Here is an 18498-nt window from a genome sequence, read left to right as displayed (position 1 = left end):
TGCCACATCGGAACATCCTCAACAATTTTCCCACACCACGCAATTGACAACATAATGGCTTCATTCGATATTCCATACCTCGAGAAAGCTCTCGCAAAGGTGGGCATCCACGTCCAGACGGACAATGCCGCCGCCAGTACCTTGTTGATTGGTGCGTTTGTGCTATCGGCATACTACATTGCCAGCCCATTCATCAGCTACATCAGGCTACTTTTGAGCTTGTTCGTACTGCCAGGAACATCCGTAAGTCATCTCTACTGCTACTAGTACTTGTTCACTGACGTTCTTTAGCTCTCCAAGTTTGGCAAGAAAGGCTCATGGGCCGTGATCACCGGTGCCTCCGATGGCATCGGCAAAGAATACGCCCTACAAATTGCCCGCAAGGGCTTCAACATCGTCCTCATCTCGCGTACTCAGTCCAAGCTCACTGCTCTTGCCGAAGAGATATCCTCGAAATACAAAGTGGAGACTAAGACTCTCGCCATGGATTTCAGTGCGAATCTTGACGTTGATTTCGACCAGATGCGTGCCTTGCTCGACGGGCTGGATGTTGCAATCTTGATAAACAATGTGGGACAGAGTCACTCGATTCCAGTGACATTTGCGGAGACGAGCCAGAAGGAAATGAAGGACATCATCACCATCAACTGCATGGGCACCCTGCGCACGACCCAGATTGTTGTTCCAGGTATGATCCAGCGCAAGAGAGGCATGATCTTGACAATGGCATCCTTCGGTGGTCTTTCTCCTACTCCCCTCTTAGCAACGTACTCTGGCAGCAAGGCGTTCTTGCAGCAGTGGTCCTCGGCGCTAGGATCGGAGCTTGCGCCGAAGGGTGTGCATGTCCAGCTTGTGCAGTCATACCTGGTAACATCTGCCATGTCCAAGATTCGCCGCGCAAGTGCGATGATCCCGACACCTAAAGACTTCGTGAGAGCGGCGCTCGGTATGATTGGAAGGAGTGGTGGCGCGCAAGGTGTGGCGTTCACGAGTACTCCTTACTGGAGCCATGGGATCATGCATTGGGCCATGACTACGTTTCTGGGAACACACAACAGGTTCTTGATTGATCAGAACAAGGCGATGCACGAGTCGATCCGCAAGAGGGCCTTGAGGAAGGCTGAGAGGGATGCGAAGAAGCAGTAATTGCAAGTGTTACATGATGAGAGATAGGAGGTAATATGAAGATGGAATCCCTAGATAGACGTGCGAGGTTGCGTACATGAGAGCCTCCGTAAAATGTAATACGCCGTAGTACACCACCGATGCGTTCGCTAATGCAATGACTTTTACATGAGTGCCTACTACTCCGCATCGGCCTTCTTTTTCTTCTTCTTTTTCTTCTCGCCTCCATCTTCATCCCGCTTTCGTTTCTTCTCCTTCTTGGGCAGATCCTCCTTTGGTACCTCAAATTCTTTCTGTCGCTCCCTCTTCTTTGCCTCCTGCTTCTCGCGCATCTTCTCTTCCCTCTTTTCTCTGTCCGCCCGCTCCTTCTCGCCCTTGCCCAAGAAGTATTCACCACTCTCGATCTGCAAATCAATCTTGCTCTTCTCCGGTGCTGGCGGGAATGGCGTGTACACTTTCTTGCTCTTATCCGTAATCTTGAACGGCTTCTGCCTCTTACTTAGACTTTTCTTCTTAAATTGCGGGAGAAAACGCTCCCAGTTCTCATTTTTGAGTTCAGGGTCTTTCTCCAGCTCGCGCTTGATCATGAGCTCTTTGATCGCATAGATTGGATGTATATTCGCCATCGTGTCCAGCACAACACGCCGCACCGTGCGCAAGCCCTTGTACGGTCCCATCGCACTGACCGTGCTTCCTTGCACGAGGATGTAGCATTCAGTAAGAAGCTCCAATGCCTTCAGCGTCGACCCGTTCGTGCCCAAGATTCGCTGTCGTCGCTTCACAAATTTCTCCCGGTTGCGGACTGTGTTCTTGATCTTGATGATGTCGCATGCGATCCCATCTTCCAACACCTTGACTGCCTCTGGTGCGGGCACACTTCTCGCCAACAGCTTCAGCAGGTCGCGTGCATTCAGGATTGCGGCGGGATCCCATGTTTTCCGTGTCGTTTTGACGCTCATGCTGCCCTCGACGAGATCGAGCGTGCAGGCGATGCCGCGCTTCTCGAGTGTGCGCGTAATCAGTGGCCATGCTTCTTTGAGGTAGACTTCGCGGTATTTGGGGAATAGCGTGATGAAGGAGGATTCTTCGGTGAAGGTGCCGGCGGTGTTGTCTTCGGGCTTGAAGGCGGGGATATGGAAGGGGTCGACGTCGGGGTCGTCGTCCGGGCGGTCTTGTTTGTGGTTTGGCATCGTGAAGAGGTTTGGGAGAGCGCGTGATTGGGGTGGTGTGAATTGTCTGGCTGGACGGAGGAGAGCTGTATGGATTATTATCTAGCGAATTTGCGTATCGGATGGGAACTTTTTTTGCGGGGCTAGACTGTCTTGGCGCGGAATTGACGCATCGCATAGCAAGCTGTCCCGAGCTACAAATATAAATGAGTCTACTGGTACGGCGTAGGCATCACTCGTCTCCATCCTCACGGTCGCATAGATGGCTACTACAGCTTCGAGATCGCGGGTGTTCCTGGACGTGTCTCTGGGTCCAGAACCTATCGGAAGGATAGTCATAGAGCTGTTCAACGACAAAACTCCAAAGACATGCGAGAAGTATGCTAGCCTTCCCAAAAATACACTCATTGTCTCATGGTCCTGATGGTTCCACAGCTTCCGAACGATATGTACGGGCACTAAACCTCCCTTGACATACAAAGCTTCACCATTCCATCGCGTTATCGACGAGTTCATGATACAAGGTGGTGATATCACCAAGGGCGATGGCACAGGCGGAGAATCTATGTACGGAGGAGAGTTCGAGGACGAGAACATTGGCTGGAGAGACCTCGATGCTGCGAATCTAGTCTGCATGGCCAACCGCGGCAAAGACACCAACAGTAGTCAGTACGAGCCTCCGACCTACCACACCACAGCAGCACCAGACCTGACATGGATAGATTCTTCATCACCCTAGTCCCATGCCCTCACCTGAACGCCAAACACACCGTCTTCGGCCACGTCGTATCAGGCCAGCAAACCATCGACCAAATCTCCAAAGTCAACGTAGACGACAACGACAAGCCGTACACTCCCGTCCTCATCTCCCACTGCGGCGAGCTCGAACGACGCAAGAAACAAGACCCAAGACCGACCGAACAACCCTCACATACCACCGAAGAACGCGGCCGCGAGAAGCGCAGACGCACCAGCTCGCCATCCCGCTCCCCCTCCCCCTCACGAGCTCACAAGAGCCACCACCACCACCGCAAACACAGACACACATCCTCCCGCTCCATCACACCCCCAGCAAAGCACGCAAAAGACCGCCGTCGAAGCGACGCTACAATAGATCATAACCTCCGCGGCCGCCCACGCGAACGCTCCGCCGACCGCTCCCGATCGCCAGCTCGAGACGGGACGAGTCCCGTACAACGCCACCAGCGAAAACGCAGTCCATCGCCCTCACGTCCACGGTCGCCCAGTGCAGAGCACAGACGGCAACGCAGTCTCCCCAATCAATATAACCGACACGACAGACAGAGCAACTATGACCGGCATGGCCGAGGCAGAGACGAGGGCAGATACAGGCGGCGAGACGAAGATATGCCCAGGCAAGAAGAGAGGAGATGGGGCAGCGGCAGAAACAGATTCGCAGATCCAGGTGATGGTAGGCTAGGAGGAGGAGGAGGAGGAGGCGGAGGAAGTGGTGGTGGTGGTGGATACGACGACAGGAGAGATACAGCCGACGGCGACGGCATCGTATACAAGGGCCGGGGAAGCATGAAGTACCGCGAGAAAGGGCGGTGGTAGGCGTATACGTCCATGTGTAACTGTATACAAACAAGCCACGAGCAAGTCACGAGCAAGAAGAGCATAGGCGTTTCAGGAGTGCGGACGATGCTCTGTAAGATGTGACAAGGAGGCGACTCTAAATCAATGGTTTTTTTTTCCTTCGATTTTTACTGAGCTAGGGATGCCGGAGTCACGAATCTTCGATTTGTTGTAATGGATTGCACAATTCTTACCCGTGTGTAATTAGTCAATCTATTGCAAAGTCGTTCACTCTGCTGCGCCTTGAAGTACAAATAGCCAGGTTACCTGATCGACCCTGTCTCTCTCTCTCTAAACTAACCTCTGACGCCATCGGTACATTGTCCTCACGAACGATCATGCTAAGCAACAAGAGTCCGAAGTCAAGGACCATATATGCGTGAAAACAGCGTGCAGAGAAGATGAGTATCTTAATTATCCATTGGAGAAATGTGAAAGAGTATTATAGATCGACATTCGATCAGGATCGTGTGATATTTAACGACTAATTAGACCAATTCAGAGACCCCAAAACTAGGATCGAAACTATCCGACTATTACCTATCCAACGCCTCCAGTTGAATACAAAGATCGTGTATCCAGTCTCCAAACCAATCTCAGCCAACGAATTCCCTGCAAACAACGAAGCACTATCCCTCGCCAAATCATTCTCTCCATCCCCTCCTCACATCCCCTCCCCCAAAGCCTCCTCAACCCTCCACGCCAACAACCATCGGCACACCCAACATCTTCACCACCACGTCCTCCCCATCCCTCTCCCCAGTTCCCTTCCAAACCTTAATCCCACCCATCCCCAACGCCCTCTCAATCCCGTCACACAACCACTTCAACCACCTATCCAACAGCCTCATAAACGCCGCATCCACCCCCTTCCTCAGCGCAAACCCCTCAAGCTCAACAACCAAGCTCTCCAGCGCCGTAAACCCATGCGCACGCAGCTGCGACAGATGAACAAGGAAGCTCGGCTTGAGGATGGGTTTCGGGGGAAACTGGGTGCGGAGGACGTATACATCGTTGGTGTAGGGGACGCCAAAAGCATCGGTTGTGCCCGGGGGGACTTTCCAGTTGTGGAGGGAGGACTCGTCGATGGGGATGTAGAGGCCTCGGACGGGTTTCTGTGGTTCTTTGGGGGTGTTGGGGGTGCTGGTGCGGTGCTGGGATTTGGGGGTTGGGGGGTTTGATAGGGGGCCGAAGACCTCGGGGGTGGTGTATTGTGGGGCGAGGTGGAGGAGCGATCGGAGGCCTCGGGGTGGTGATGAGGTGGGTGCTGTTGGAGGCGGAGGGGAGTCTTGGGTCGTGGAGATATGGGGTTGTGTGAGTGGTGCAGGTAGGGCAGCTGTGTCAGGTCTATCTGTGTCCCTGGCGAGTGATGGAGCAGCTATACTGCTGGAAGAAGCGGTGTTCTTGGATGAAGTCGATGGTACAGGCGTGGTTCTGGTTCTTGTGTGGAAGCTCGAAGGGGGCGACGAGGGCCTCAAAGGGGTGCTTTTGCGCCCAAAATAACCATCAATCGGAGTGTCGACCGGACTCACCTTGAGTGGGGTTGTAGGACGGCCTGCGGATGCATGATCTGTGGAGGCTGGTGTAGAAGGTTCTTGGCCTTGCTCCTTTGACTTCATGCTTAACTTGAGAATGATACGTTTCGATTGACGAGTGGGAGTGTCCCCTTCAGAAGTTGGAGCACCTGTTACTCCTTTCTTGAGACTAGCCTTCGAGACTTTAGTCTTTCTCACTGAGCCTTTGCCAGTCCAGCTCAATGTCTTTCTTGGTTTTTCCTCTTGAGCGTGATCATCCTCACGCGGGTCATCGGTAGTACCGTCCATACCAAACGAGGGCAGAACCTCATTTGACTCCGTGCGTGTGTCTGCTATCGAAGGGTCTTCGAGTGGAGATTTATCACGACTCTCAATCGTCGCCTGCGTCGAATCTTCAAGCGAAGTACCAGCAATGTTTTTTCGTAAAATCCTTTCCAACTCACTTTCCGATTGCCGTAGCTCTTCACTTCGGTCAAGACTTTCTTCATCTCTGCGAGCTTGGTCCCATACAAGGAAATACTCCAGGAAGCCGCTTTCACCATGCGACCTACCTGGAAGCTCAAGTGTTATCCACAAAGATCTGGTATCCGAAGCAAGCGATTCCGACGGCCACTCCATTCTTCTCATAACTCGACCGTTGTGGCGCCACTCCTGATTCTTGAGCAGCATCACGCCGTCTCTCCACGTCAATGGAAACTTGGGCTTACATTTTTGAAGTCGTCGGTATTGCTCGACACGTTCTGCCGTCGTCGAGATCTCAGGCGAGAAAGGAACCTCCCAAGCGCCGTAGTCAATTTCCAGCGGAATCGGTGGTGGTGGAGGTGATGACGACCGCGATGTCATAGAGGACACAGACAGAACAGGTTCCGGAGCAGGCGAGTCGTTGTGGACCCTCGGCTTGACAAACAATTTCTGACGCTCAGGTAATATGTCAAAAGCTGCCCTGACCTTTTCGGTTGGCTTGACGGTACGTTTTGGTCGGGATGTTGACCGGGCCGCTGAAGCACCAAATGACAACCGTAAGGTCAATTTCGCTGCATCATCCACGTCATTGGAAGCATTGCCAGTGTAATCGTCCATTGAGACTAAGCGTAGACGCTTCTCTTGTGATCTGGCAGACGGGAAATGGATATTGTGGCTGTTAAAACGACGGCAAGTCGCAGACAAGGGCACGAGTGAAACTAGAAATATATAGTGATAGACATGACCGTGACAATAATGGGGCGTTAAGGCAAGGTGATCGCCTTATAGTGAATATGGAGAGGTAACGAACACAACAAAACGCAACGAAACATGTCTTGGCGTTCACCCCAGGAAACGGCGTTCACCTCTCTGTGCCTACCTAGCTGCCTCATTTTGAACGGTACTGTTCCTAAACACGATCGGAGATGCCGAAGAGAACAGGGATGTCACTACAGTCTCTGGTAATTACGTTTGACAATGTGAAAATCAGGAGTGAAAGATTCTTGGTATGTGTTCACCAATCTGACGAAATGCCTAGATAACAGATGACGTGAGTGATCATTGAAATGTTCTCCCACTTTCTCGTCTTCCCGCACCTCGACTGGTGTACATACTCAATCGCTGCTGCGCTAGGCTTGGAGGGCCATTTATATCAGGGATACTGACCCTTTTCAGGGGACTTCCGTCACGTTTCCTCGGGCTAGCCTCCCTTGGGTCTCTGATATCATCGCGAAGAAAATTACTAGAAGCTGCCTTCTTGAGAGGGGAGTTCGCGTGTGAGTACACGCCTAGACTTCCTCCGTCACCCGTCCCTGAGCCAAAGTCTGACGTACGATATTGTGAGTTTCGGACCACAGTGGTAGTCTTGTGCGGTCGTATTGGCGAGGAAAAGTCTGCCTGTGTGCTGGTGGTTGTTGCCGAGGCGGGTATATGGGGAGTATGCATGGCAGGCGTGGTTGATCTGGAGGGGCGGAGCTGAGGTTGTGAATGTGAAGTGAGATGGTCCGGGTCGTAAGCAGAAGCATAGGCTGGATTTGGGTTTGTTCTAAAACCGCGGTTAATTACAGTCGTCGGGGTGTATGCATCGACTTCAGTAGTCGCCATGACAGACGAGTCGCGTCTTTGGGGTGTTGGTGTCTGAATTCCGACATCACGGACCGGCTTATTAAGTGCTGGGTGGACAAACTTGTTGTCGTATTCTTGTAGTACCCCACGATGAACGACTGCGTTGTCCTTGCTTTGTTGCTGGAAGTTCTTTTGCAAATAGAAAAGCTGGAAAGAGAGTAGTGCGATCAAGGAGATCGTCTTGACGTATGTGACACTCGGACTTGGGTCAAGTGGCGCAACTGGAATAAATAGCCAATATACGAACAGGTGGCCTGGACTAAACAGACAGAACAGTGTAAGACAAATTGGCGTTGGGTCCCAAACGCTGAGTTCCCAAACGTCGCGTGTTGCATCCGGGTGGGCGCGCGACTCTGCCGTCTCTGTGGATATAAGGCTTGTGAGGTATCTGATCGGAGATGAAGACATGGGCGACGAGTCTACCCGTACGCGACGAGCTGACTTCGTGGGAAGAGGAGTCTCTATGGCTTGCTCGAAGAGGCGATATGAGCGTGTCCTGAACATGGCGTAGAGCGCATTGGTGCATGAGAGGGTGGTGAGGAGAATGCTGACGAGCCATAGCTATGCAAAAGTAAGACAAGTTCAAAGTCTGAGCAGCGTGATACCTACAAAGTACTTCAACCATCCCGAGCTGCCTCTTCCTTCATAATCACCGAACACATCATCGCGGTAGGATATTGTAGGGCTCGCTGAAGACGCCTTTGCAATCATAAAGAGGATGTTCATGGCAATTCCAATCCATAGCCCATACTCTTTCTGAAAATCATCCCATTCACCGCCGTTCAGCAACTCTGCGAGCCATATCGATATTTCGCCCGGGTCCAGATAAGCCCGAATGCGCTCTCCAAGCGGGGCGCGCCTGACAAGGCGAGGCATACTATATAGTTTATAAGGAGTGTATGGAACTGCAAAGAGTGTGAAATTAGGAGTAATCAGCGAGGTGAGCCATGCCCAGGAAGTGGTGGCCAAGAGAGTTCGTGGCCGGGAGAGGTGCAAAGTGAATAGTAGTGTTTGCGTTGTTTTGGCATGGGTAGCTGCGGACAAACAAGCTCAATGGCTCTAGCCGCATTAGGCTTAACCTGGGCTGATTAACACTCATTCCACACGTCCTAAGAAAACCGAAACAAGTATAACAGTTTGTTCCTACGCTCGTACTTATCATTTATACCTTAATGCCTTGAGAACATCTGTTCAGACTCGAGATGATCAGCTGGAACTCACCTGCGTTTGATTGACGCGAATTGGGGATTGCGACGTCAAGGGCGAAGCGTGACGACTAGAGATCTGATATGATCAAAATATGATGGTAGGCAAACAAAGGCGACAAAACGAGTCATAATTATTTTATGAAGACAGAGCCTGATATAGGCGAGGCCACCCAAAGCTCGAGGATGCCGAACGAATGAAGAAGAGACGGCTCATCTCATCTTCCTAGGCAAAGGCTACTGATAATTGTTGCTCACTTTGTCGGCATGACAGCTTCATCTCATCTGTGAAGTTGAGATTGGAGGGGAGAGCTTTACAAACGACTTCCTTCTACAATGATGCGCTGTCCTTTTTGCATGGACAGCGGGCCACGGCGAGACCTCCTTTGGCATTGGAATCAAGCGCGAATTGTGGTTCGTTACCGGCTCATAATCTTCTCGCAGATAAGAAACAAGAATAATAGTCGAGTTTATATGTCGAGGATTACAAAGTTGGATATTGAATGGTGCACGACTGTTGCTTCGATAGGAAATGGACACAACACTATCAACCTCTTTGGCTTACTACGAGCTCTACGTCTAAGGCTCTTGTCTGATCGCCAATGATATACGACACTCGTTAGGAAGATGGAAGCTCAAATCGAAATTCACACTGACCTCAAGCTGTTCGTGAAGAAAGACCGAAAGGAAACGATTCCGAATTGATGCCATTTTCCGGCATAGTGAAAGCGCCCCGGCCTTGGCATGTCCGACCCGGCCAAACATCGTCGGCCCCACCCCCGCCCCCGCGTCCCGTCATGTCCAAGTGAGTGAACGAGTCCTCATCTCAGCAATAACAGCTCCGAGCCGCTGTGAATCAGTCTTCCTCTTCTTAGCACTCTATCTGTATCACTCCCTGGCATACAGCTAGGTATTTCCTGATCGTTCATGCTTATCCTTTTCTTCTGAGACCCCTGGCTTTCGCAGCCTCAGTCGTGGCAGTTCAACTCTATGTGAATCCATCTCTAAAACGCCCTTAGCTTCCAGGTGTTGCTGTCCGGTCATCGTCAGTGCATATCGCCCTTCGAAGCCTTCGCTGTACATGATCGACTCTGGTCACAGTCTGTGTCGCACGCCATACTAGTCGTATTGCCTACAAATTATACTTTCTCCAGCTCTTTGCTGACAGTCAGTTGACCCTAGAGCAGCTGTCAACTCGTTGCTACACCATGTCGCGTCGAATCTCCCAGTTTTCTGTTTCTGGCTCCATCAGCAAGACCCGGCTCTATTGCTACTGGAGAAAGAGGCGGAACAATGACACGCACGGATTCAGGTCTGAGTCCCGACTTGATAAATCCGGACTGCAGGGTGCTTATGCCGGAGCTCAACACTGGATTGTAGACGAATATGTGCCCAGACTTAGTAGATCCAGAGTGGGCGGCATTCGAAAATACAGTGAAGATAATGCTTCCACCCATAGCAGAGAAAATGACTGGCATGAGCTGCGAAGACGCAGGCTGGCTATCTGGAAGCGAATGCTCGACGAGGATCCATATAAAGCCGTCTTTGGTCCATCCAACTCTGCGTTGAATGGAAAAGGGTGGACACACCCGTTGTGGAATCACATACCAAAGTGGATGCAAGAAGAGTTCGGTATCGAGCAGCCAACTCAACAGAGGCGAGAATCCACAGTGAAACCTGATATCGTGACCAACTACAATAATTCGGAAGAGAGTCCAAAGAATGATATTCGCCCGACCGATCGTCGTGCTGATCTAGGCTCTGAGGCTACGCCAACTGAAGTTCCGCGTACGAACAAGGCAAACAATTCTGAATGTCAATATCTGTACGATCCGATTAGCGGAAGAATGGTGATGAAGAATGCCTCGACACAGTCACAAATGGTCTCAGGTAAAATAGGAATCGATTTAGACTCTGCGGATCTTCCTATCAAGCCGTACCAATCGAAAATCAATATAATAGCCACGGACGAGTTAACTAATTCGTCCACACAGCAGGATAGACAAACTTCCACCAAGCATGCCACAACATCGCATACACAGACATCCGCTAGTACCTCTACTTCTCTCTATTCCAGCGCGGCAGGTATCCAAGAGGTGCCCCAACGACAGAAAAAAGAGTCTGAGCCGACCGATCAGACGGATCTGTCACCATTTTACAGTGTGGGCAAGTCACGAACACCAACATCAACCTCCTCCAAGCTCTCCTCTCTGCCTCAAGATGACATTGATTTTCTTCAGACGGAGGACATCCGCTCCAGAATTGCATATTTGCGAAAGCGCATGGAAACAAGGGAGCAGCAAACATCAAAAGTCACAACGGCAGACTTGGAGCAACGCTTTGACCAGCTCCATAAGAGACAGCCCGTGGAAGCCATCGAAAAACCAGATATGGAATACGAGTCCCGGATCAAAAAGAGTGAAAACGCTGCCACCGAAACGCACGCCACGTCTAATGAAGAACTGCAACTCCGGGACGAGAAAGAACAGGGTAGCGCTAACGCAACTCGTCTTACGACGGCTTTGCAAAGGATGCGTGAGCACAGAGGCTTGCAAACACGTCAGTCTACCATGACCGGGCCTGCGGATGTGTCCGCTTATGAAGCTGGTAATCTGCCGGTTCCTGGATTCAGCCTACCTCGGGAGCTTTCCGACTTATGTCGGCAAATGGTGAAGCAAACACGGCAGGTAGAAAGTTTCATCGCCGACTTAGGCCTTCAGATTTATCAACCGAGCCAGACACGAGAATTATCAAAGCTTGATGATCAGCGAGATCAACTGAGGGGCCTCCTAACAGATTCGGAGTCCTTTATTACGGCGCGCAAGGACATCAACCAAAGACTGTTCAAGATTCAAGCAGAGATACAGCAGTCACTATGTAGCTTGAAACATATGCCAGCAGAAAACTATTTCGACCTCCAAAAGGCTAGAGACCTGTTTTTGAAGCATGTCCAAGACGACCTTAGCGTTCTGATGAAAGCATCCGAGCGTCTTAAGCAGCTGAAAGGGGGACTTACTGGACGATTCCGACTTGGGACATCTGAAGGGACGTATCCTAGTATGCAAGGTGATGGACCAATATCGTTCAAAGGCCTAGAATCATACGATATCCAGCACATGTCTCACTTGGTGCAATTGGAGCCGCTGGACAGTGCTAGTCGAGAGAAGTCCCCAGCTCCTATAACACAGGCAGAGAAATCTGTTGATGGGTTCAGCGATGGCTTTGATCCGTTTCTTGCTCGGCGTTTGAAAAACTACGAGATACAGGGGCGGCATAAGCCCCGGGACTACGAGACACAAGCCCCTTCCGTTGATCCACCCGACGCTGCTGTAGAATCGCACGACTCTGCCCAAGATAATCTCACACGTGAGCTCGAAAAGTACGAGCGGTCGTGTACATCGAGTATTCGAGATGGAAAGGACGATCTACGAGCAGGGCTCAAAGATGAGATGCGTGAGTCTGTAACACCTGGATCCGATACCTCGTCTATACAACTGCCGTCGCAGGCCTGGGACACCAGTAAACAGAGTGGTGCTTCTATGAATACTTCACCTGAGCACCTCAGAGGTGTGTACAACAGATATAAGCAGGTGCGCCGCCAGCGACATAAGCTCTATAAGCTCTGTGCGAAACAAGGCCTTCTTCAACCTAAACTTCAACAGAAGGGAAACCTAGCCAAACTGTATGACCACGATACGCACATGGACGCTAGAAAGCTGCCCCTCGCCCAGTTGTCACCTGGCCCTACCAACCTACTCACGATCCCCTCGCTCACATCCCTCAAACTTATCACCACAGGCCGCTCGCCAAGGAGCCCGATGGCCGTGATCGATCTCACCTCTGTTACGTACTCTACATCGCCCACACTCTCATTCGAACAGGCGGCACGCCGTCTGCACAAACCCTTTCGCTTCGTCCTACACCTTTCACCCGATTACAGCATCGTCGACGCCAAACCAAACCTCCTAGTCCTGCGCAAGAATAGCTCGCCGGAGTTCAAACTTGACACCGAAGCTAGCACTGTATCTCCTGCTTCTGCACGGGAAGAACGCGAGCGGGCGCGCAACGTGAACCCTGTCGACGGCACGACCGTTCCGCTCCCGCAGCTCCCGCAGTCGCCGAGCGGCAATTTTGCTAGTCTGACAGGCTTCGTGTCGTTTCATCAGGGCGCTGGGCGAGAGGATGGGAGAGAGGAGGAGCGGGAGAAGAGAGACGTAATTCGTGAGACTAGGGAGGAGGGGAGAGGGCGCAAGGAGACGAGAGGTGGGGGTGTGAGCAGGGTATTTGTAGCCGGCATCACAGGCGCGACGGTGTGTTATGTCGCAGGCGTGCTGGGAGAACTGTTGCGGTGATTCTGGAATATGGTGCGCCGTGGCTACGTAGAGTCTTTTATTTAGCCCCATATACCTATGTAAACTCCATAACTTCCTACTCTCTATTCTTTGTATCTATATCAATCTTATAACTTTCTACTCTCTAGATAATTTTATACTTACCTATAGTCTGGTAGTCTCTAGATGGTATACTTGATATAGGTATATAGACATCTACTCAGCCACCAGGAGTTCTATATACTAGATTGACACCTTACGTACGGGTGGATACAAGTGCTCAAGCAGCACTGCTCGACAACTGGATATTACTGGCTCACCACGACCCGACCCGGTACGGCCGCTCGGGTGGGTGGTACCTACAATATTTTTCGGTCATTTGTTACTACTGGCCGGCGACGGCGACAACTAGGTACTTTGCCGTCAGGCGTTCTCGATTACACCGAACGGAATAAACCAAGACGTGTAGCGCAGGGGGTTGCGGCTTAGGAGGTTAGAGCCTCCTCCCTGGGCGCTTAAAGGGGCCTCTATAGCCAATCAACCCAATCAGAACTATAATAACGTCTGAGCCCTTCTCATGAAGGAGATTACATGTCATTGGGGTATCAAAGATAACGCAATTACGAATACTAGACTTCGCATAATTCTGATGCCTGAAGCATACGATTCTTCAGTTCCTGACCGCCAGCCCATGACTATATCATGTCCCATCAGATTCGCCTGCAGGGCGTCGCTTACGCCGTGCCTGAGGGGTCTTTGAACGGTCTATCGGATGCTTGGCTGGATGTGCGTGATCCTCAAGGTCTTCATCTACTGAAGTATTGGACCCCTCAGGGCCTGGAGGAAGCATAGGGGAGGCTTCTGTCTCCGAGACTGCCGTTACAAAGCTTGGGACTGGACTGGCACCTGCATTGCTGGTCGGCGCCTCAGCTTCTACCGAGGTTTCATTCGCTTGTCTGATTGCCTCATCCCTCTGCTCTTCTGCCCAGTCTCTTGCATTCCTATACGCTGTGGCTCCTTGTCTAAATGTCTCCGGAGCACCATCCATAGCCCACGCCTTTAGTAGGTGCATGTTATACTCCGGACGGCCTCCAGGACTCCGCGGTTGGGCAACATGGCTGGTATACATCTTCAGCGTGCCAGCATGATATGTAGAGGTTATAGTGTATGCGTTATTGTTGTAAGTGGGCTCGGCACTTCTATACGACTGAAGGCTATGTATACCTCTCGCTCCTAGCGCACCATCGTAGCAAGCTTGTCGTTTAAGCACCGCAGCTGATCCGTCCGGCCCTTTCACTGCTAGGAAAAAGTTTGGTACCAGGGGAAGATCGTGCTGCGTCGAAGGGATTATACGGCCTCCAATCTCGTCGCGGACGGCTCGACTAAGCTGTTCTGGACGGGCGCCGTAATACAAGTCCGGGTTACCAGGCTTGAGCGTGCCGTTCGTCAGGGGGTCGAGGTTAGTAAACGGGATTCCTCCTGAACGGCATTTCGCGTCTCTAACCTTACCCTCGATAATGGGAATTACCGATTCTGACACTTGCTTTTCTTTGGAGGCATTCGCATCCGCTTGCATAAACCCTTTATAGTCCTCGTCCCCGAATTTGGACGGGGAAAGAGAAGGTCGACGTTGTACTAATCGCTGATTGATTGTCCGCCAGTTCCTTGGATTCGGGGCTGCATGGCCGGCGGGGTGTATGTACTCAGAAGGATATATACTGTAATCGATGAGGTTTTGCTGAAAGTTACGGTCATATACCCCCGTGCTCTTCGTTCTCGTCGTATCTGTGGTAGCCTTAGTGCTTGGGGCAGTTGCAGAGCCCCGTTGTCGACCCCGGGACCTCGAACGGCTTGGGCTCATTGTAGGGGTCGAAGAAGGTATAGCCTCAGGGTACTGGCCCATGAGAGCGTCATTAGCTTTATCATCAGTGTATAGGTCGTTCCAATACGTACGTTCCTCACGTCCGATAGGTCTGGACCACCGTTTCTGGCAAATAGCTTTATATCTTTCAAGGTCTCCGGCTTACAGAGACGTATATAGTGAGCCGCGTAGTGTGTAGCTGGGCAATTTCGATTCTGGCCAGCGACGAATTTTGAGGCGACTGGTCGGCGGTCTCGTCGTTGGGGTGAACGAGGCAGGCTTGGAGCAGCTTGAATATTTCTTCGGTCTAGCTCTCTCAATGCTCGTTTGGTCAACCAGATCTTTGATAAGTCGTCCCAAAATGCGGGCGGTGGCAGAGATGGACAGGGACAGTTGGGTCTCTGCTTTTTTGATACAGGCTGCGACGTTTCGTTGGGCTCCGGTGGCTCTGACCGAGGACGTTTACGCGGAATTGGAGGCTGCAGTTCGAGCATAAGGTTATAGATGATGGGAACCTCAGACTCTAGAGCAGGCAGAAACATTGAACGTGGGTGGGCAGCGGCGCGTATATTGTACGTGGCACTTACTATAATACTAGCAACAGAGATTGGATCATTGGATGAGATGGGTGGTTCGCTGTACGCGCCCGACATGCTAGCCGGAGCTGGGACCCACTTATATTGCCAAGACTGGCGCCTAGAATTCATTGGCTGTGGTAGACCGTGATAACTTGTCTAAAGTGATCCCTTGAACAGTGAAGCCTGCTGTTGCTGTAATTAGTGTCGGCATTCCCAGCACAATATTCAGAAGTTGGACGAACGGGCATGGACAAGCTACCCCTTCCCCGTAGTGTCTACAGGAACCATGGCTTGTGAAACAATGGACTGTGAGTGAATAGTAAACACAGTAATGTCTCATTCCTACTTTTCAGCGAATACGATATCCGTCCACTTCGCTGCTTTCATCCCCACTAAACACACTATTCAACAAGTTTACCACCAGCGAATGCCCGCTGTTTATTCTCAATCGCCCACCCTACGTATTGCCGAATCAACGGACTTACCATGCCACCTCATTCACCAGCCAAACTGTCAGTGCTAGATAGAATGTACTCGTTTTTCCCCTGGCCGAGTGAATACAGTTTGCACGGGAGACGCGTTCAATTCTTGCGTCTGTCGATAATAACCGTCAGGCTTGTTACAGGTATGACTAGCCATGTGCCTCATAACACAAGGACGTTGAGTCTCTCCATTTGTGGACCTTGGATCATATTTGCCACACTTGATAGAGCTTGTTGAAGTTCCTTGTTCTCGTTTATTCGCAATTCAGTCTATAGGTCGTATGTATCTGAGCCGTCGGCGTGATGTCCACTTTATATGCAGAGGCGCGTATTCTTTGGCTGTCCAAGTCAATGTGCGATCGAAGGCGCTTCTCTAATGCTTGAATCGTGTGTAAATAGCGCATCGCGATGCGACAGGTCTGTGTGCACACGAACTGCTTGGCAGGATTCTGGGGTTGTTCCTTGTGAGGTCTTCTCCGAGCTTCTCCGTGTCTCCATCCGATAAGCTGCTCATCTACCGATCCATTGGCAGTCCTGTCTTGAGCGAAGGCCTCTGAGGTTTGCTGTGGGTATTGGAATTTCTCCTGTAGGAGCTGGTGTTTGTATAGCGGGAGCGTCCGTGATGTCATCCAGAGAACGAGTCCCGTTTCTGTATCTTTTTCTCCTTTCCAACATATCGCTCCATTGCAGGGCGTAATTTGAACTGGACGGGAACAGTCTGAAGTAGTTTTGAAGTAGCTGTACATCCAGTACGGTCCTGTACCTGCACGGTTTAGTTGTGTTGACATGGATTATGCTCTGCTTCGCTGTATACGGAATAGATCTTGAGGTCCCCAGATACACACTGATGGGCAGTAGGGAAAGTGAGATGGCCCGGTGATTGGTGATTAGTTTTGATATAGGCAAGCCCATTCATGTAAGCGGCTCGGTAATATTGAGATGCCAGGCCAATCCATCACCTGGGATTGGTCCAATAGTTCCACGTCCCATCTCTAGTACGATGAGGCCCAGGCTATACAAACGGTGCATGAGGATAAGATATACTGTACAGCATTAATGGTCGCTCGGTGAGTCCTGCAAGAATACTTGAGACTTACCATAACTTTCTGCATTAGAGACTGCCAGGGTCCCATCTAGGCTAAGAACGCCTTGCCAGGAAATAGAACGCTCCGTCATAGCTGTTACGGCATTAGTACACGCAGAATCATTGTAGACATGGCTAAGACTGTAGAAAGGAACTGCTATAGACTTACGCTGGAAATCCGGTGCTTTCAGCGTCATTTCCAAGAGCAAAGGAAATAGAAGCTCCTCGCGGATAGTGCTTATCGTCTGACCCTGGAGCATCTCACTGCCTGTGTACCTCCTCCGCGCACCTTGGCAGAATTCAACAACGTGAGAATGGGACTGACTGGGTGGATATGTCACATATTCCTGATCCATACCACGACAGCGCGGCGGCTCATATAGGATCGTACCTAGCAACTCATCCTTCCAGGGTGCTGGTTCCCCATCACGAGACTGCCCCTGCTTCCAGCGGCTGTCATCGCAGAAGATGAGCATATCGGCGCGCTCCCATCGGGGCACCTGTTTGAGCTTCCCAAGCTCGTCCAGCTTCCGAGTCACCACTTGCCGAATCGGGTCATTCTCTTGATTCTCGCCTTGCAAATTCATATTGTCTTGCCAAGCGCCTTGTTGGGTGTGACGGCGGAAGATTATCTCATAGGCATACCTGGCGAATAGGGATGCGGTGTTCTGTTCGCCATGGTTCCATTTCTCCATGCTCTCAAAGGCCTGCCGAGCCATTGTTACAGCCTCCCTGAAATCTTGGCCCAATCTTGGATTGCTGGTATAACATGCTTGATGGAAGCCGACATCTCTAATCGCCAAAGAAGGAGTAAAAATCGCTATGAGGAGTGCGAGGGTTGTAAGGGTGAACATTGTACTCAAGTGGAAGTACATCAAAAGAGTGCTTGCCTAGTGCTGGCTAGAGAAGAGAGCGGGTGTATAGAAGAAGCAGTAAGACACAAAAGAAGAGAGATGGTAAGTTATAGGGCATGTGTCTTACCTTAAAACATTTCTAAGAATGTTACCATAAGATATGATCGCGCAACATTCGCTTGGCTATCCCTTTAGTTATGCTCCTATGGATATCTATTCATAGTGATATTTGATGACAAGTGGAGCCACTGGTCACAGTTATATCTATCCACTCTCTATATTCTAGGTTAATCCATTAACTAAGAGAATTGCAAGGCGTGCTCGCCATGAATGTCACTGTGTTAGAACGAAAAAATTTCGTACTGCAAGATTTTCCACGTCTGACCTAGTGGCACAGTCCTCAGGTATGTAGTATCAATCATACAAGCTAGCACGTGTGGCGGAACCACGATAATGCAACATGTTCGCCAGTTCGCGGAGAAGGATTTTACTCATCCATGGATGGTGACATGTCTGAGTTGTGCCGCCAAGTACTAATTATGGAGGCGTTCGAGTTTGATGACACAGGGCTTAGCTAAGCTAGCTCCTAA

At 50.9% G+C, this 18498-nt stretch overlaps 8 protein-coding genes across 8 annotated transcripts; 3 read left to right on the top strand and 5 right to left on the bottom strand.

Annotated features, from left to right (window-relative positions):
* The first annotated feature begins 5 nt into the window (after nucleotides 1-5).
* EJ05DRAFT_471980 (estradiol 17-beta-dehydrogenase-like protein 12-B) lies at nucleotides 6-1472 on the top strand. The gene is made up of 2 exons (XM_033743085.1): nucleotides 6-243; nucleotides 292-1472. Exons 1-2 carry the CDS (start codon nucleotides 55-57, stop codon nucleotides 1144-1146), a joined length of 1044 nt encoding a protein of 347 aa, XP_033605484.1. The 5' UTR covers nucleotides 6-54; the 3' UTR covers nucleotides 1147-1472.
* EJ05DRAFT_23796 (ribosomal RNA assembly protein KRR1) lies at nucleotides 1226-2397 on the bottom strand. Its single transcript, XM_033740027.1, has one exon. It carries the CDS (start codon nucleotides 2313-2315, stop codon nucleotides 1305-1307), a length of 1011 nt encoding a protein of 336 aa, XP_033605483.1. The 5' UTR covers nucleotides 2316-2397; the 3' UTR covers nucleotides 1226-1304.
* Nucleotides 2398-2468: 71 nt separating this feature from the next.
* On the top strand, nucleotides 2469-4169 carry EJ05DRAFT_447487 (uncharacterized protein). Its single transcript, XM_033742273.1, has 3 exons — nucleotides 2469-2672; nucleotides 2730-2963; nucleotides 3017-4169. Exons 1-3 carry the CDS (start codon nucleotides 2557-2559, stop codon nucleotides 3867-3869), a joined length of 1203 nt encoding a protein of 400 aa, XP_033605482.1. The 5' UTR covers nucleotides 2469-2556; the 3' UTR covers nucleotides 3870-4169.
* A 410-nt stretch (nucleotides 4170-4579) lies between these two features.
* EJ05DRAFT_495872 (uncharacterized protein) lies at nucleotides 4580-6505 on the bottom strand (the record flags this gene model as incomplete). The annotated part of the gene is made up of 1 exon (XM_033746301.1): nucleotides 4580-6505. One exon carries the CDS (start codon nucleotides 6503-6505, stop codon nucleotides 4580-4582), a length of 1926 nt encoding a protein of 641 aa, XP_033605481.1.
* Nucleotides 6506-6946: 441 nt separating this feature from the next.
* On the bottom strand, nucleotides 6947-8389 carry EJ05DRAFT_495871 (uncharacterized protein; the record flags this gene model as incomplete). Its single annotated transcript, XM_033746300.1, has 2 exons — nucleotides 6947-8074; nucleotides 8123-8389. 2 exons carry the CDS (start codon nucleotides 8387-8389, stop codon nucleotides 6947-6949), a joined length of 1395 nt encoding a protein of 464 aa, XP_033605480.1.
* Nucleotides 8390-9529: 1140 nt separating this feature from the next.
* On the top strand, nucleotides 9530-13206 carry EJ05DRAFT_506669 (uncharacterized protein). Its single transcript, XM_033747845.1, has one exon. It carries the CDS (start codon nucleotides 9927-9929, stop codon nucleotides 13068-13070), a length of 3144 nt encoding a protein of 1047 aa, XP_033605479.1. The 5' UTR covers nucleotides 9530-9926; the 3' UTR covers nucleotides 13071-13206.
* A 543-nt stretch (nucleotides 13207-13749) lies between these two features.
* On the bottom strand, nucleotides 13750-15452 carry EJ05DRAFT_481878 (uncharacterized protein; the record flags this gene model as incomplete). Its single annotated transcript, XM_033745120.1, has 2 exons — nucleotides 13750-14943; nucleotides 15003-15452. The coding sequence occupies 2 exons, from the start codon at nucleotides 15450-15452 to the stop codon at nucleotides 13750-13752; spliced, it is 1644 nt and encodes a 547-aa protein (XP_033605478.1).
* Nucleotides 15453-16545: 1093 nt separating this feature from the next.
* Nucleotides 16546-18027, bottom strand: EJ05DRAFT_23698 (uncharacterized protein). Its single transcript, XM_033740020.1, has 3 exons — nucleotides 17224-18027; nucleotides 17068-17148; nucleotides 16546-17013 (listed from the first exon to the last, which is right to left on the bottom strand). Exons 1-3 carry the CDS (start codon nucleotides 17927-17929, stop codon nucleotides 16883-16885), a joined length of 918 nt encoding a protein of 305 aa, XP_033605477.1. The 5' UTR covers nucleotides 17930-18027; the 3' UTR covers nucleotides 16546-16882.
* Nucleotides 18028-18498: the final 471 nt, after the last annotated feature.

This window comes from Pseudovirgaria hyperparasitica, assembly GCF_010093815.1.
Source record: "Pseudovirgaria hyperparasitica strain CBS 121739 unplaced genomic scaffold EJ05scaffold_1, whole genome shotgun sequence".
Classification (NCBI taxonomy): Eukaryota; Fungi; Ascomycota; class Dothideomycetes; order Acrospermales; family Acrospermaceae; genus Pseudovirgaria; species Pseudovirgaria hyperparasitica.
This window is presented reverse-complemented; position numbering and strand designations above follow the sequence as displayed.

What these genes read in the sequence shown, in the direction of transcription:
- EJ05DRAFT_471980 (XM_033743085.1), top strand. Translation starts at nt 55, where the DNA reads ATGGCTTCATTCGATATTCCATACCTCGAGAAAGCTCTCGCAAAGGTG. An exon ending in TCGTACTGCCAGGAACATCC is followed by an intron (nt 244 to 291) that starts GTAAGTCATCTC and finishes GACGTTCTTTAG; the next exon opens with CTCTCCAAGTTTGGCAAGAA.
- EJ05DRAFT_23796 (XM_033740027.1), bottom strand. Translation starts at nt 2,315, where the DNA reads ATGCCAAACCACAAACAAGACCGCCCGGACGACGACCCCGACGTCGAC.
- EJ05DRAFT_447487 (XM_033742273.1), top strand. Translation starts at nt 2,557, where the DNA reads ATGGCTACTACAGCTTCGAGATCGCGGGTGTTCCTGGACGTGTCTCTG. An exon ending in ACTCCAAAGACATGCGAGAA is followed by an intron (nt 2,673 to 2,729) that starts GTATGCTAGCCT and finishes ATGGTTCCACAG; the next exon opens with CTTCCGAACGATATGTACGG. An exon ending in AAAGACACCAACAGTAGTCA is followed by an intron (nt 2,964 to 3,016) that starts GTACGAGCCTCC and finishes TGACATGGATAG; the next exon opens with ATTCTTCATCACCCTAGTCC.
- EJ05DRAFT_506669 (XM_033747845.1), top strand. Translation starts at nt 9,927, where the DNA reads ATGTCGCGTCGAATCTCCCAGTTTTCTGTTTCTGGCTCCATCAGCAAG.
- EJ05DRAFT_23698 (XM_033740020.1), bottom strand. Translation starts at nt 17,929, where the DNA reads ATGTACTTCCACTTGAGTACAATGTTCACCCTTACAACCCTCGCACTC. An exon ending in GAAAGCACCGGATTTCCAGC is followed by an intron (nt 17,149 to 17,223) that starts GTAAGTCTATAG and finishes ATGCCGTAACAG; the next exon opens with CTATGACGGAGCGTTCTATT. An exon ending in CTCTAATGCAGAAAGTTATG is followed by an intron (nt 17,014 to 17,067) that starts GTAAGTCTCAAG and finishes AATGCTGTACAG; the next exon opens with TATATCTTATCCTCATGCAC.